The following is a 15,142-nucleotide window of genomic DNA, read 5'->3' as shown; positions in this document are numbered from 1 at the left end:
AATGTCAAGATTAAACATTGGTTATGAATTGCAACAACTATAGCATACAGAGCCAGAGACCTGGTTAAGTCCTCTTCATTAACTATCTCATTTGATCTTCATAATATCCCTATGAGGTAGATACTGTTATTATCCCAATTTTATAGAAGCTGAAACAGAGATGGTTAATTTGCTAAGTGTCACATGGAGCTGAACAATGGAACTAGTATGGAAAATCAGACTGATCTGACTCCAAAGTCACAGTTCTTTATCATTTTATCAGCCTCTCTTTTCTATGGGTTCTTATAACTGCCCAAATTCAAGCTGGTTATCCACCTGGTGAAAATAGGTGTAGAGATCACTTCTCTCCTTCTAAATGGTAATTCTGGGACTTGGGTGTATACCTGTCTCCCAAGCAGCATTAGTGCTTTATTAACCTGGGCTAAAGGACCTCCTTTAACTTTGTAGTCCTATTTTCCATTAGTTCTCTATACAAATCTTATTCTTTGGACCATCAGAACTTACTCCAAGCAAGGACTGACCTTTCTCAAATCAGCACCTGTGCCAACATCACTCCTTTCAAATGCGATGTCTGAAGTTGATCTCTGGCTATTGAAATACTAACAGGTCTTGAATGCAGTTCAAAAGGCCCTTCCTCAATCACCTCTCTTACCATCCTACACGGATATGATTTTTACCCTCTCTGAGGTTTCAGAGAGCTCACTCTACACCATTCTCATAGCAATGGCTCCATTCAGTCTCTTACTAGACAACACATTTGACTTTCTGCAGAGAATTTATATTTGCAACCATGTTTTTATCTTCTATAGCAACTAACATGGCACTCTGTGAATTATACATGACTGCTAGATATCTGTGAATGACTGAATCAATATTAAAACAACAATAACCTAGCATGTGTGTGTGTGTGCATTAAGTGTACAAGCTGAAAACAACATTGGGAGTACATTTGAATTTGAATTTTGAAAAAACACAGCAATGTCATAAGTCCCACCATTTGTTTATTGAAACTACGTAAAATAAAATTTAACACTACTATTGAGTAATGTGTTTCTAAAAAGAAGTTGTGTATCTATTCAAATTTCTCTTACCTCTATATGGGAATTTGACTAATAAAAAACAGTAGGCAAAATAAATGCTCTTAAAAAATTGTTTAGAAAGCAGCTCACTGCTTATCATAGTTATGTAAGTAACGCCTTACTTCTATCTAGAGTGAGATTAGTCATTTATTCTAGAGCTAGTTGCTTTTCTGAAAAAGAGATGTATAAATGTTACAAAATATGCTAGGTTCAAAGTGAACAGGTGAATCTACAAATGGGACCGAAAATAAGCTCCAGAAAAGCAAAAGATATGCAGAAGCCTGGAACGAATCAACTCTTTGGGAGGAAACCAAGATTAGCGACATAATAAAATTTAAAAAATAAAAAACTAATTAAAAAGAAAAAAAAATAGAACACAGTCATCAGTGAAAATGGAGATGAATGAGACTTTTCAGACATAAGAAAGAACAAACCAGATTTAAAAAGGATAAGTGACGCTCAAGTTGTGCCCCATAAAACTCAATTGAGATGAGAGAAGTCACCTGTGGGGAAGAAGCTTTGGGAACAGTGTGAGGCATGAGACAAGCACAAGGTCAGGGAATAAACGTCCTACTGCCAGAAAACAAGGAAAATGAGAGTACCAGGCACTAGATGAGCAGCCAAGACAGCATGGATGACAAGCAAATCTCAGTATGAAGCCGCTCAAGAGGCCTTTTAAGAACTTCCTGCCCCTGAGTGTGGCCAACTCAGACTCCAAGTGAATTACGTTGGGTGGATGGTAAATAGGTTAGCAAAACCAGAGGGAATGGAAGCAGAATTTAATTTAGTTAAAAACAAACAAACAAAAAATAGAAGGAAATGGCAACCCACTCCAGTATTCTTGCCTTGAGAATCCCATGGACGGAGGAGCTAGTAGTTAGAGAAGCAGCTTAGGGAAACGACAGCCCGCCAGGGGGCTTCCCTGGTGGCTCAGAGGCTAAAGTGTCTGCCAGCAATGCGGGAGACCTGGGTTCGATCCCTGGGTTGGGAAGGTCCCCTGAAGAAGGAAATGGCAACCCACTCCAGTACTCTTGCCTGGAGAATCCCATGGACGGAGAAACCTGGTAGGCTACAGTCCATGGGGTCGCAAAGAGTTGGATACGACTGAGCGACGTCACTTTTCCTTTCACTTTCAGGTGGTATCAAATCGCAGCTTCACTATTTCTTAGGACATAAACGAAATATTATTTTACCTCCCCTCGTCTAAATTTCCCAAAAGAGGGATAATAACATATCCTATCTCATGTTCGTAAAAGAAAGAATCATTATCAGTCATTTAGCATGTAGTAATTACCCAAGTTCAGCCTTCGTTGGAATTTGTTAGGCTCTTTCGGAGAAGGGAATGGCAATCCACTCCAGTATTCTTGCCTGGAGAATCCCGTGGACAGAGGAGCCTAGTGAGCCACAGTCCGTGGGGTTGCAAAGAGTCGGACACGACTGAGCGAATGAATGAATGAACTACCCACGTACTGACTATCAGTGATCACAAATGCTATATAGTTAGTTAAATTATAGTTCTGGAGTTTAACGTATCTAATATTAGTTTTAAATTTGGTTTCTGTATATACTGTTTCTGTTTCATGTTTTGGATATTTGGCCCCGAGGCATGCGGGATCTTAACTCCCAGTCAGGGGTCGAACCCTCACTTTCTGCAATGGAAGTGAAGTCTTAGCCACTGAACTGCCAGGGAAGTCCCTGGCTTCTGCATATAGTTTCACAGATTTATTATGCTGGGTCCCTTATGATCCCCTAAATATTTACGTGCAAGCACCTTGATCGCACAGGGTTAATGCTCAGTAGAGCTTTGGTGTCGCTTACAGGTGGATGTGGTTGTATGAACGCATTATTTTTAAAATATAAAACTTACAAACAGATTTACCATCATGATCTAAAACCTATTCTATAAAGTTATTCTAGTTCCCTCAGTGATAATTAAATCTCTCCCGACTATGGCAACTTTTGCATTACATGAGTCCAGCTGAGAATCTTTTTTCTAAAATGGCTGAACACCCTGTTTTGGTTCTACCAAACCACAAAACATGAAACCACGGTCTACGTCTAAAACATCACCCTCTGTGGTGTGGAATCCTGCAAATAGAGTCACTGCCAGGCCAGCTTTTTGTTTGATGGAGCCAATCCTTTTCTCTTCCAAATGACATCCTTTTGAAAAAGGATGAAAAGCACTGGTAACGATCCCTGAGCGCTGACCTGAAATGTCCACAACTTAAAGTCATGATAATGAGAAATAGGAAAATGGAGACTCACAACAAGAAGCTAGAACTCAAAAATAACATGAAACAGACTTTTTATGATTATTTTTTGATCTAGTATTGTTTACGTGAAGTAACAGACCCACAAAAACAATCTGAAAGTCCAACTAGTTACATGATATGGATAAAAGCAAGTTTTTCTTCTTAAGTCATAATCTACTTAAATTTATGCCCAATAGTTCTGGAACTCAAATGAATAATTTTATGCACTACTAAAAGTAGCACTCAAATTATCTCAAGCCCTCTTTTCAAAAATCAAGTTCAAACACTATCATATTAAAAGCACAATGCTTAATCTTAAATGCTATACACTATTTTTAATGCTTTTTTTGTATTATTTTTCAAGACTTGGAGAATCAAAATGACCACTCAGGTTGTAAAGTAAATATTCACCTGTTTGATTCATGTCCCATTAAGCAGCTTGGAAGGAAAAGCAGTAACTGCTCACACACTGAATGTATTGGTTTGGCCGAGAAGTTTAAATCCAAACGAACTTTTTGGCCAACCCAATGCATGGACTACAATACTTCATTTCATCTTTACAGCCAACCTATCAAGTTGTTCGTTGGTAGGCTGGTTAGTTGCTCAGTCATGTCTGACTCCTTTTGCAACCCCATGGACTATAGCCCAGCAGGCTCCTCTGTTCATGAGATTTCCCAGGCACAAAAACTAGAGTGGGTTGCCATTTCCATCTCCAGGGGATCTTCCTGACCCAGGGGCTGAACACATATCTCCTGCTTCTCAGGTAAATTCTCTACCATGGACTCATGTAGGGAGTCCAACTAGTAAAAGCGAGGCAGAAAACCCAGACATTTTTTACAGCCCATTCTCTTAACCACTAAATAAATTCTGGGTAAAACGTGGCTTTTTTTTTTAGGGGGGCGGTCTGCTTTTAAACCTACTTGTAGTAATCAGAACCATCACCACAACTGTGACATGCATAGTGCATGGCAGTTACATCACCTATTTGCTAGGATATGCAACAATACTTTTAGGTGGCCAGAAAAGGTCTAATCAAACTCTGTGATCTATTAATGCAATGATCAGAATACTAATGGTGAATAGGGAAATAGGTAAGGCATGCCAAAATCATGAATGGTGATGTAATATTAAGTTATTTGGCAACTGCTAACAATGATCAAGGTTACAGTAAGCAAACAATAGAGTTTATGTAAGTAGCTCCATCAGGAAAATTACTGGAATAAAATTAAGGAAGCCATTGTTTTAGAAAAGGTCATTGAGAGTGAAGATTTTGAATATGAGTGAAGAGAAAAAAAAATCCAGATCAAGGAACAAGGGATAAATATATAACTATATATAACTTTTTTTCTTACATCCTTTTATTTTAAGGCCATTTCAAATTTCTACCTCTCTGCTCCAAATTAGTAGTCATGTTCCTCTGAGGCCCATGTCAACCAGCTACTAACTTCGAGACCTTCAGCCCTCCAGCAATTCCTCTTTTTCATCAAATTTCATGCCCAGACCACAGTTTTCTAAACTCAAAACAGTTTTTTAATTTCACTATAACGATTTGCTAAACCAGTCAATCTTAAGGGAAATCAACCCTGAATATTCACTGGAATGACTGATGCTGAAGTGAATCTCCTGTATTTTGGTCATTGATGAGAACAGACGATTCATTGGAAGAGACCCTGATGCTGGGAAAGATTGAGGACAGAAGGAGAAGAGGGCTTCAGAGGATGAGATGGCTGGATGACATTACCGATGCAATGGACATGAACTTGGGCAAACTTTGGAAGACAGTGAGGGACAGCCATCTTTTTTTCCTTTAGAAAACTAAGGAATGGCAACTGGTCCCATCATTTCATGGCAAATAGAAGGGGAAACAGTGGAAACAGTGGTAGACTTTATTTTGGGGGGCTCCAAAATCACTGCAGATGGTGACTGCAACCATAAAATTAAAAGACGCTTACTCTGTGGAAGAAAAGTTACAACCAACATAGACAACATATTAAAAAGCAGAGACATCATTTTGCCAACAAAGGTCTGTCTAGTCAAGGCTATGGTTTTTCCAGTAGTCATGTATGGATGTGAGGGTTGGACTATAAAGAAAGCTGAGCACAGAAGAATTGACGCTTTTGACCTGCGGTGTTGGAAAAGACTCTTGAGAGTCCCTTGGACTGCAAGGAGATCCAACCAGTCCATCCTAAAAGAAATCAGTCCTGAATATTCATTGGAAGGACTGATGCTGAAGCTGAAACTCCAATACTTTGGCCATCTGATGTGAAGAACTGACTCATTTGAAAAGACCCCAACGCTGGGAAAGATTGAAGGCAGGAGGAGAAGGGGATGACAGAGGATGAGATGCTTGGATAGCATCACTGACTCAATGGACATGAGTTTGAGTAAACTCCACGAGTTGGTGATGGACAGGGAGGCCCGGTATGCTGCAATTTGTGGGGTCACAGAGAGTCGGACATTGACTGGGTGACTGAACAACAATTTGCCTGTGGTCTCGTAATATAACAGATGAGAGGGCTGAGTCCTCTTAGGTCTATCATTTATTAGCAGTATGATGTTGGATAATTTACCTAACCTCTTTGAGCTCATAATAGAGATACTCATAGTACAGACTTCATAGTTATTATGAAATGAAATAATGTATGTGAAATGCTTCACACAATGGTTGGTACTTATTAAGTACCAATTAAAGACTTATTGAGGTAAGTCTTTCAGAATCTTACTGTTTGCTGTTAACGACCTTTAGTCCTTTGATCCATATATTACCATCTTATCAACTTTTCCCCGTCTTCATTTCTTTCACAACCTTGGAGAGGAGAGGGAAGGAGGTGAGGATTAGTCTACAGACACAGAGGTAGGAGGTGAAGGGACTGACTGCCATAATGTCTCACTTTCGTCTCTGAGGTGGAAGGGAAAGCCGCAGCTGAGAGAAAAGGTGGTGGTGTCCATAGGGAATGGGAGAGAAAGTTACACACAGACACACAGGAGGACTGAGCTCTGAGTCAAGACGTGAGGAAGGATTTTTGTTAATTTATCACAGTCCGAGGTTTAGGTGATCCCTCCCATTGGTGTGTCAGCATCATGATTATAGAAAAGGATGTGAAGATGACTCCAGGTTACAGCCTGTCTGAGGGGGTGTAAATACAAGAGGGCAAGACACCTGAGGGCACTAATTCGAGATGTACTAATTCGAAGACAAAGAGGCAGACTCATGTCTCAGTTATAAAATATCAAACTTTTATTAGGATGTTTCCTAATCTACTCCAAGTCACTCCAGCACAGACAGCTCTAACTTTTATATGGCTTTTTGCTCATCAGAAGAGAAATTTGGAAAGTCCAGAAGCTAAAAAAACTATCAAGAAGGCACCAAGTAAGCATGTTAAGGTGTTTAGATTTTCTACAATCTTGGAAGATTGAGGGTGTCATTCCCTTTTCTCTGGAGATTTTCTACAGTCTTGGAGGGGTTGAGGAGATCATTCCCTTGTCACCAAGCTATTTCACTCCTCTAGAGCTAGACGATTCTAAAAGAATGTTGGGTTAACAAAAAATATCCATGCAGGGAAGAAGGAGAAGCAAAACTAGAAAATGTTGAGAAGTGAAACTCTGTATCTTTCTTAAAAACAAGAATTCTGTATCTGATCACCCCCTTCATTTGGGCCTTACATCGGGTTGGCCAAAAAGTTCATTTGAGTTTTTCTGAACACTGGTAGATGGGTTGGCCAACCCAGTATTTCTAAAAGCATTTCTTGTATCTTATACTCTGCTGATAGATTTAGAGACCTTCCACCCAGAGATTCCAATCTTATTTCCAAAGCACTTCTCTCAGTAACCACAGGGTTTAGTCATGGTTCAAACACATCTTGCTGCGCCCCAGATTCTACAGTGATCTTTGTGACCATATCCAGCTTTGTTGATTCTACCCAAAGGGCATAATCACCAAGAATGCAGTGTTCACCAGAAAGCCCAGGGGCATGGGGATCATAAAAGATCCCAAGAGGAAAAATATTTAGTTTATACAAAACAAAATACTAAGCTTCGAGGGACATGATTTTCATTTAAAGAACTAAGACTGTAGAACTAAAAGGTTCTGTTACTTTATTCAAAATAAAAAATGCACTTTCTTTATAGTTCTTAACCTTAAAAAAAAAGTTTTGGCTTGAAAATCATCATGCATAAATGAAAATGCAATTTAATGAAATGTCATATTTTATAAATTTAAGTGATGCAACCATACGACTTATCTGTTAAAATTAAGCTGTTGGGTTCTTTCTCATATGAAACAAGCTCTGCTTTATTTCATGTGTTAACCATAACTGTGTAATTTTCTTTTTCAAGAAGCATGCGATGGAGAGACGAAGAAGGGAGGACCAAACTCCTTGAGTAATTCGACTGAAGTTGTCATGCACAGGCTGTGTCACTCCCACTGTGATTGATGTTTATTTGTAGTTCATGCTTTGTTCTTATACACAAAGGAGTCACTGCTAGTGAATTAAACAAAAAAAAAAAAAGGAAGAGGACGATCTGCTACCTTTTCTGTCATCAGCATTTCCAAATTATGATCGAGGGCCAAAGTCTAATTTTCGGCCTTCAGATGTTAATACTTAGGAATTTGCTGTCCAAATGGATGACTCTTGATAGGAAAATGTTTGGCAAACAGATGAGAGACACTGAAGCCTATAGTCTCTGAAATCAAATAACCTGGGTTCAAACAACCAGGCCGTCCCTCCATAGCTCTTGAGCTGGTCAATTTGCTTAGACTTTTAAAGTTTTCATTTCCTTACCTGTGTAGTGGGGAAAATTATAGTATATTCCTCTTAAGATTGTTAGAAGGGTTTAATGATATAATGCATAAACACACACATACACATATATATATTCACTGTTCTTAGCATGCTACTGCGGCTGTTGCTAAGTCGCTTCAGTTGTGTCCGACTCTGTGCGACCCCATAGACAGCAGCCCACCAGGCGCCCCCGTCCCTGTGTGTATATGTGTGTGTGTGTATATATATATATATATATGTATGCATTATATCACTAATTTACCATGTTCTTAGCATAGTGCATGGTAAATAGAAAAAAACTTAGTAGGGTTTAATGATATAATGTATATATATATACACACACACACACACACATATATACACACTGTTCTTAGTACAGTGCTTGATAAATAGAAAAAAAAAACTTGGTAAATGTTAACTACATTATATTAATAATATGAAATGCTAACTCTAATTTTGCCATTCTGACAAATATTTCCACTAACTGTTTCAAAGCTGTGAGCATGACAAAATTCCAGGTCAATTTCAAAACAAACTTGTCTATCAGAGCCAGGATGCTTACTTACAGCCAACATCCAGAGTTATCCTGCCAGTTGCTCTTCCAGCATCATTGACAGCAACACACGTATAATCACCAGCATCCAAATCTTGAGTTTCTTGAATCTTCAAAAGTCCCAAGAGAGGGTCAATAATGAGGAATGTTGAGGGCTTCAGCTCAAGATCTCCTAAGTAAGAATGACAGGGAGAACAATACACAGTTAAGGGTTTCAATAGTTTGCTACTGATCTGACTGCAAAACTTCTGAAGAAAACTGATGGTAAGGTTTTTTTAAATCCAAGTGTCTGGCACAATGCAGACACTTAAACAATGCTTATGCAATGAAAGAAAGAAATGTTTCTTGGTAATGAGCTGATTTAGGCCTATATAATTCCACAGGCTAACCTATAACCAAAAAATCAGGCTCTAAATGAATTATGTGCAAATATTTCCTACTGTATGTGTGTCTAAATGAGAACAAACTCTTTGAAGCTATGTTGGGAGATTAAGAAAGAGTGGAAGCTATCACTGCGGCTGTGAAAACGGAAAACGAAGATGAAGATCGAAACAAAATTTCCACCATCTTTGCAACAGGATGAATTTCAATTACCCAGGAAATACTTTGGAGACTATGGGTGTTCTTAGTTTGGCTAAATGCCCAGGTTTCTGGTTTGCTTAATGTTCTCAGTCAGACTTTGTCCTGTGAGAGGTTTAAGCTGCCTGAAGGGATTCTAAGAATGGCTAAGGAACCACAGCTGGCTAGAGAGCATAGGAAGGAGCTTGTTGAAAGAAAAAGAATGGATGAAGAACTCTTGGACATAGCCGGAGAGGACTGTTGTTATATTAATCTCCCAGGATACCTCTACTAAGTCTGTATTATACATCAAAGTTTTTTAAGTCAGAGTTACAGGGTTTGGGGAAGAAGCAGGTAGGGAATAAATGAGTGGAGGATGCAATCAGATAATGAGTTTGACCTCAGTGTGAGGGCAGAATAACCCAAGAAAGATGACTTAGGTCTGGGTTGCCTATCCCTGTAACACCTCAGATCCTCGGAGAACCATTTCTATTTGAGGGCAGGCAATGCCTCAACAAATCTGTTAGCTGAGTTAGCCTATCCTTGGGCTTCCTTTCCTCCAGGGTTTTTCCTTACCTAAGAATGAAATTAACCAGGATGACAAGTATCATAAAAAAAAAAAAAATACTAGCACTGGAGACCCGGGTTCGATCCCTGGGTTGGGAAGATCTTCTGGAGAAGGGAAGAGCAACCTACCCCAGTATTCTTGCCTGGAGAATTCTGGGGACAGAGGAGCCTGACAGGCTACAATCCATGGGATCTCAAAGAGCTGGGCACAACTAAGTGACACTTACTTACTGATGTTTAAGTGACAGCTTAGTGTTGCCATCTCTTTTGCTTCTTTTTTGTAAAGGGCAATGTCAAACCTTTTGTGGGGATCCTAAAAAAATTCCAGGAGGTTTAAAGGCCATTGCTCTTAGGGTTTCACAGCATGCCAGATGTCAAGTCTGAAGAAGTACTCTCCAAATGCCATTTACTGCCTTAGCCATGTGTCTTGGGACTGAGGACTGCAGAAGTAACTCCCTTAGCTTCTTAAACTAATTTTTATTGGGGTACAACTGATTTATGATGTTGTGTTAGCTTTTGCTGTACAGCAAAGTGAATCAGTTACACATATACACATGGCCACTCTTTGTCAAATTCTTTTCCCATATAAGTCACTACAGAGTATTGAGAAAGGCTCCCTGAGCTATACAGTAGGTTATTAGTTATCTATTTTATTAATATATACATATACTGATAATAGTACATATATGTCAGTCCTAATCTCCCAATTTATGCCATCCCTCTGTTTCCCCCTTGGTAACCATAAGCTTGTATTCTACATCTGTGTCCCTTAGCTTTTAACAGGCTAAAACCCTAGAGCTAGTAATTCTCTAGAACACTATACAAAGCAACAACCAACAGACTTAGGGTGACAAACAAATTCTCATTTTGTTTTTATAATTTGAGGAGGAGATGAGGTCAGAGAAGCCATAAATTTCAAAACAAAAAAATTACATTAGCAACCGTGAGTGCCAAAAATAAAGTATTTTTCAGCATTCCAACATTTAAAACCTCAATCATCCTTTTAAGCTGGCTACTGCATACCATGCGAGAATGAGAGAAGCAGCTATAAAGCCTTGTCTATGTGCCTCTGGGAAATTTTCATAAGTAAAAGCAGATGATGTTGACATAAACCTTCCTCCCACTAGGGGAGGATGCAATGTGACCAAGCTGTTCATCAAGCATTAAAATGTTTGGACTAAAACGCATTTAGAGTTTTGCATTTTATTTCTCCCTTAGTTTTTTCTCTATATGTCACAGGACATAACAGGATGAAATAAAGACCTTTTTGCTAGCATTTTTTTTAAGTAAAAGTATTTTAAAAATAGCAGTAATGAAACAAAATATAAATTGGAAAACACCAGTTATATCAAGTTTACATACTGATCATATTTTGATAATCTCTCTTGATTTCTACTGAACAATTAGCAATCAAAGTATTGCTATAAAGCCATAAAGAAATACAGAACTTTGAGATGAAGATGACTGGGGGAGTAAATCTTTAATTTTAATATTAGATAAGATTAGAAGAATATTTACATACATTAGAGTATATAAATTTTGCTGACATTCTAGGATTTAAAACAATCATTATCCACTAAGGAGGATACTTTCTGCTTTAGTTTAAATTAGATTTTGGCATCTATGGACATAAAGACTAATAGATAATTTATCCATGACATAAGATCCTTTAAACTGTTGAAAGTTCTTTATTGGTTCTCAAAAATGTTTGTCTCAAGACTCTTTTTACACTCTTAAAAATTATCAGGGACTTTAATGAGTTTTTGTTTATGTAGATTATATTTATTTGTACTAAGGAACTGGCAACCCACTCCAATATTCTTGCCTGGAGAAACCCGTGGAAAGAGGAGCCTGGTGGGCTGCTGTCCATGGGGTCACACAGAGCCGGACACGACTGAAGCGACTTAGCATGCATGCATGCAGTGGAGAAGGAAATGGCAACCCACTCCAGTATTCTTGCCTGGAGAATCCCAGGGACAGAGGAGTATGGTGGGCTGCAATGTATGGGGTTGCACAGAGTTGGACACAACTGAAGCGACTTAGCAGCAGCAGCAGCAGCATTTTAGAAAAGAAAGTGAAAAGTTTAAAAGCATATGCACTTATTTTCTAGTAACTCAGGACATTGTAACATAAATCTATCTTATAAAAAATAATATTTCCCCGAACTAGAGAAATTTTGTGAGAAAAGTTGCATTGTTTCACATTTTTGCAAATCTCTAGACTGTCTAGCTTCTTAAAAAAAGACTGTTGAGTGTTCTTTTTTGCTTCTGCATTCACTCTGCTGGATATCATATGTTACACAGTTCCTAAAACTTCATGAATCACTCATAAGACAATGCGTGTGAAAAAGTCAAATAACACTTTAGTATAATCAGGAAAATAATTTTGATCTCATGGACCTGAAAAGAGTTGGTGGGAACCTCCAGGGATTCCCAACTATACTTTAATAAACACCAATCTAAAGAAACCCAATTTCTTTACTATTTTGCCACAAATACTCTTCATACAATATTTTAATAGTATTCTTGATTCTTTCTTTGAACCCACCTTATGTTGCTCGTTTCTAATATCTAAAATTTTGGTGGGCATTTGTATGTGTGAGATTCCTTTTCTCGAATGGTCTGAATGAAATACCACTTATTAAAGAATGGTGGCTGCCAAAGGCTGCAGGGCAGGGGAAATGGGAAGTCATTGTTCAACAGGCTTAAAGTTTCAGTCCCACAAGATGAATGAGTTCTAGAGATCTGCTGTACAACAGTGCATAGAGTTAATAATGCTGTACCGTCTGTTTAAATCAGAACTGCTTGGGGAAAAAAACAAAAGGCATGACCAAAAGGTTATTCTTATGGTTAGGGAAAGAACTAATCACCTGTAGTTTCCCCAATGAGGGATTTTCCTAATTTTGCTGGTGTCTCATCCCAGCAGAGGTAGACAAGGAAGGTCCAGCTGCCCCCCACCACTTTCTTTTTTCAAGCCAGTTTGCAAGTAAAATAGTTTGTCTTCTGGCTTTTCTCTTTATGATCCAGACTCTGCCTAAGGAATAAATTGCCTGCCTGTGACCGAGAGAGCCAGTGATCCTGGGGCTCAGGGCAGTTGTGTGTGTTGCTGCTGAACAAAACGCAGGTCCTCCATAATCATCTGTCAGTGCTTAATGCCCACATGCTAACTCTGCTGGTGCATAATTTGAACAGAGAAATGAGACAGGATTTACTTGGCCCATTGAACTCCAATGTCTCTAGTCGAGAAGAGAAACAAATGCATAGTTAATTCTAGAACGTTCCCTAACTCCTCATTTAGATCTCAAGGTATCTGTGGGACCAAAACTGACATACAAAGTTATTCAGGAGAGTAGCCCCAATTTGAGAGCATAAAACACTCTTTCTGTGACTCAGCTCTACACAGGCAGAGAAATCAGCAGGTTCTACACAGGCAGAGAAATCAGCAGGTTCTATTAGTTTTTAAAACATTTTTATTTTTAATATAAACTACTGGTGAAAATTAAAAAAGAGAACTACCTCTATAACACATTTTTTCTGGATTTCTTTAAGATGCGAGTTTGAAACTATTATGTATTTCATTTGAAAGTTAAAGATTTAAGCATTTCAAATAAGGGAAATTCATTTTTGTTGACTGAAATAGAACTGAAACCTAATTAAGAAGCAAATCCACAAATGCTTTCTTATCAGAGAAAACACAAAGACTTAAAAATCATTTAACAAGGAAAACTATGAAAAATGACATTATCTCCTTGTTTCCCTCCCTGTTTCTGATTTATGTTATTGAAAGTATTTGCTTTCTGCATAAAGCTTCATGTTCTTCACCTCATGTTCCCCAAGAGTTTGAACCCGAGGTGAATTCACAATTTTGTGATTATGACATCAACCTGTTGCTATGGGAATGTCTGTGATTTAACAAACAGAATCATAACAATAGTGCTTTGTACTATTTAGCATTTTTCATCTGAAGATTAAAGAGTATTTTGCAAACAGCATCTCAATAATCCTAGCAACCTCCCCTCTCAGGGTGTTTGTAGGGATTTTTCTTTCTCATAGACTGGAAAAACTGAGAGAAACAGGAGCGGGACATTCTGCAGAGATAGCCACTGTCAGCATCTGAGCCTGGACCAGGGCCCAAGGGCATTTTCACCAAGGACAAGCAGCACATTATTATTATTTTATTACAGAATCACAGAGGCAGAACCTTTATGTCACAAATAGGGGCAGATAATTTCTGTACTTGACATAAACATCTACCACGCATGATAAAGCTGACCACAAAAGACATTTGTCTTTAAATCACAAATATTATTCAATTGTAAGCTTTAACACGAGTCTTTATTTGACCACTTTATAGAAAAGCATCCTGCAGAATCTAGGAAACTTCCTAATTGTGAGAGCCTAAGCAAAATGAACTGAAATCAGAGAAGCTATTTTAAACATGAATTGAGTATTCCTGGACAGTTTTCTACAGGAAACAATCCTAAACTAACAAAGAGAATGTTCAGCTGGATTAGCAGAGGAGAAGTTTTCCTGCTTTGATTTTAACGGTTCTATAATCCACACCAGATGTCAAATACTGAAATTCAGAGTGCAGCATGTTGAACTGCCGTCTCTAGTGAGACCATAAACACATTTTATGGGGCTGCTAAGTCACACACCAAAACAAATTTTTAACAAATTATTTTTATCTAAAAGAGAAAGCAATACTAAGTGAATCAGACATGAACATACTTAAGAAATATACCTTTGAACCATTTAACTTGAGGTGGAGGAACACCAGAGGTTTTACATTCCATAACTGTTGTATCCCCCAGGGCAACCAAGAGCTCACTCTGAACTACAATCAACTTCGGGGCTTCTGAAAACAACAAACAAGCAAGCAGTTAAAGCCTAGCACAATGCCACGTGCAACCTGTTTATGTTTACTAAATGAAGCAATTTAAAAAATGATCATTATTTATGTGCTTGTGGCCATCTCAATATTTATAATAAATAGAAATAAACTCTTCTAATGTATATGCACAATGATGTATGTGATAAAAGATCATCTATAAAAACCAAAAGAATATCAGGCGAAAATAATTCTGCTAAACAGAGTCTAAAAATTTAGGATATTAATTGATGCACATTTTCTCTGAGATATACATTTTGAAATGTGCACAACTGATGCAGATTTCAATTAATTGATGCACATTTTCTATGTGACTTTAAGGATATTCATGTCTATGTACAGAGACAGTTGTTCTGTAAGGTTAAATTTTGGGGGGGTTCCTCTTTGTAGCTCAGATGATAAAGAATCTGCCCACAATGGGGGAGACCTAGGTTCAATCCCTGAGTTGGGAAGGTCCCCTGG

At 38.3% G+C, this 15,142-nt stretch overlaps 1 protein-coding gene across 1 annotated transcript in view; it reads right to left on the bottom strand.

The window, feature by feature from the left end:
* HMCN1 (hemicentin 1) overlaps positions 1–15,142 on the bottom strand; it is a 543,718-nt gene that overhangs the window by 270,343 nt on the left and 258,233 nt on the right. The window contains exons 14-15 of the mRNA XM_069546297.1: positions 14,534–14,647; positions 8,679–8,837 (exon numbers count right to left, since the gene is read on the bottom strand). Coding sequence (XP_069402398.1) covers positions 8,679–8,837; positions 14,534–14,647 — 273 coding nt within the window. The remainder of the gene's footprint in view (positions 1–8,678; positions 8,838–14,533; positions 14,648–15,142) is intronic.

Source organism: Ovis canadensis, chromosome 12 (assembly GCF_042477335.2).
Source record: "Ovis canadensis isolate MfBH-ARS-UI-01 breed Bighorn chromosome 12, ARS-UI_OviCan_v2, whole genome shotgun sequence".
Classification (NCBI taxonomy): Eukaryota; Metazoa; Chordata; class Mammalia; order Artiodactyla; family Bovidae; genus Ovis; species Ovis canadensis.
The sequence above is the reverse complement of the archived record's forward strand: the minus strand, read 5'-3'. Positions and strand labels throughout refer to the sequence as shown.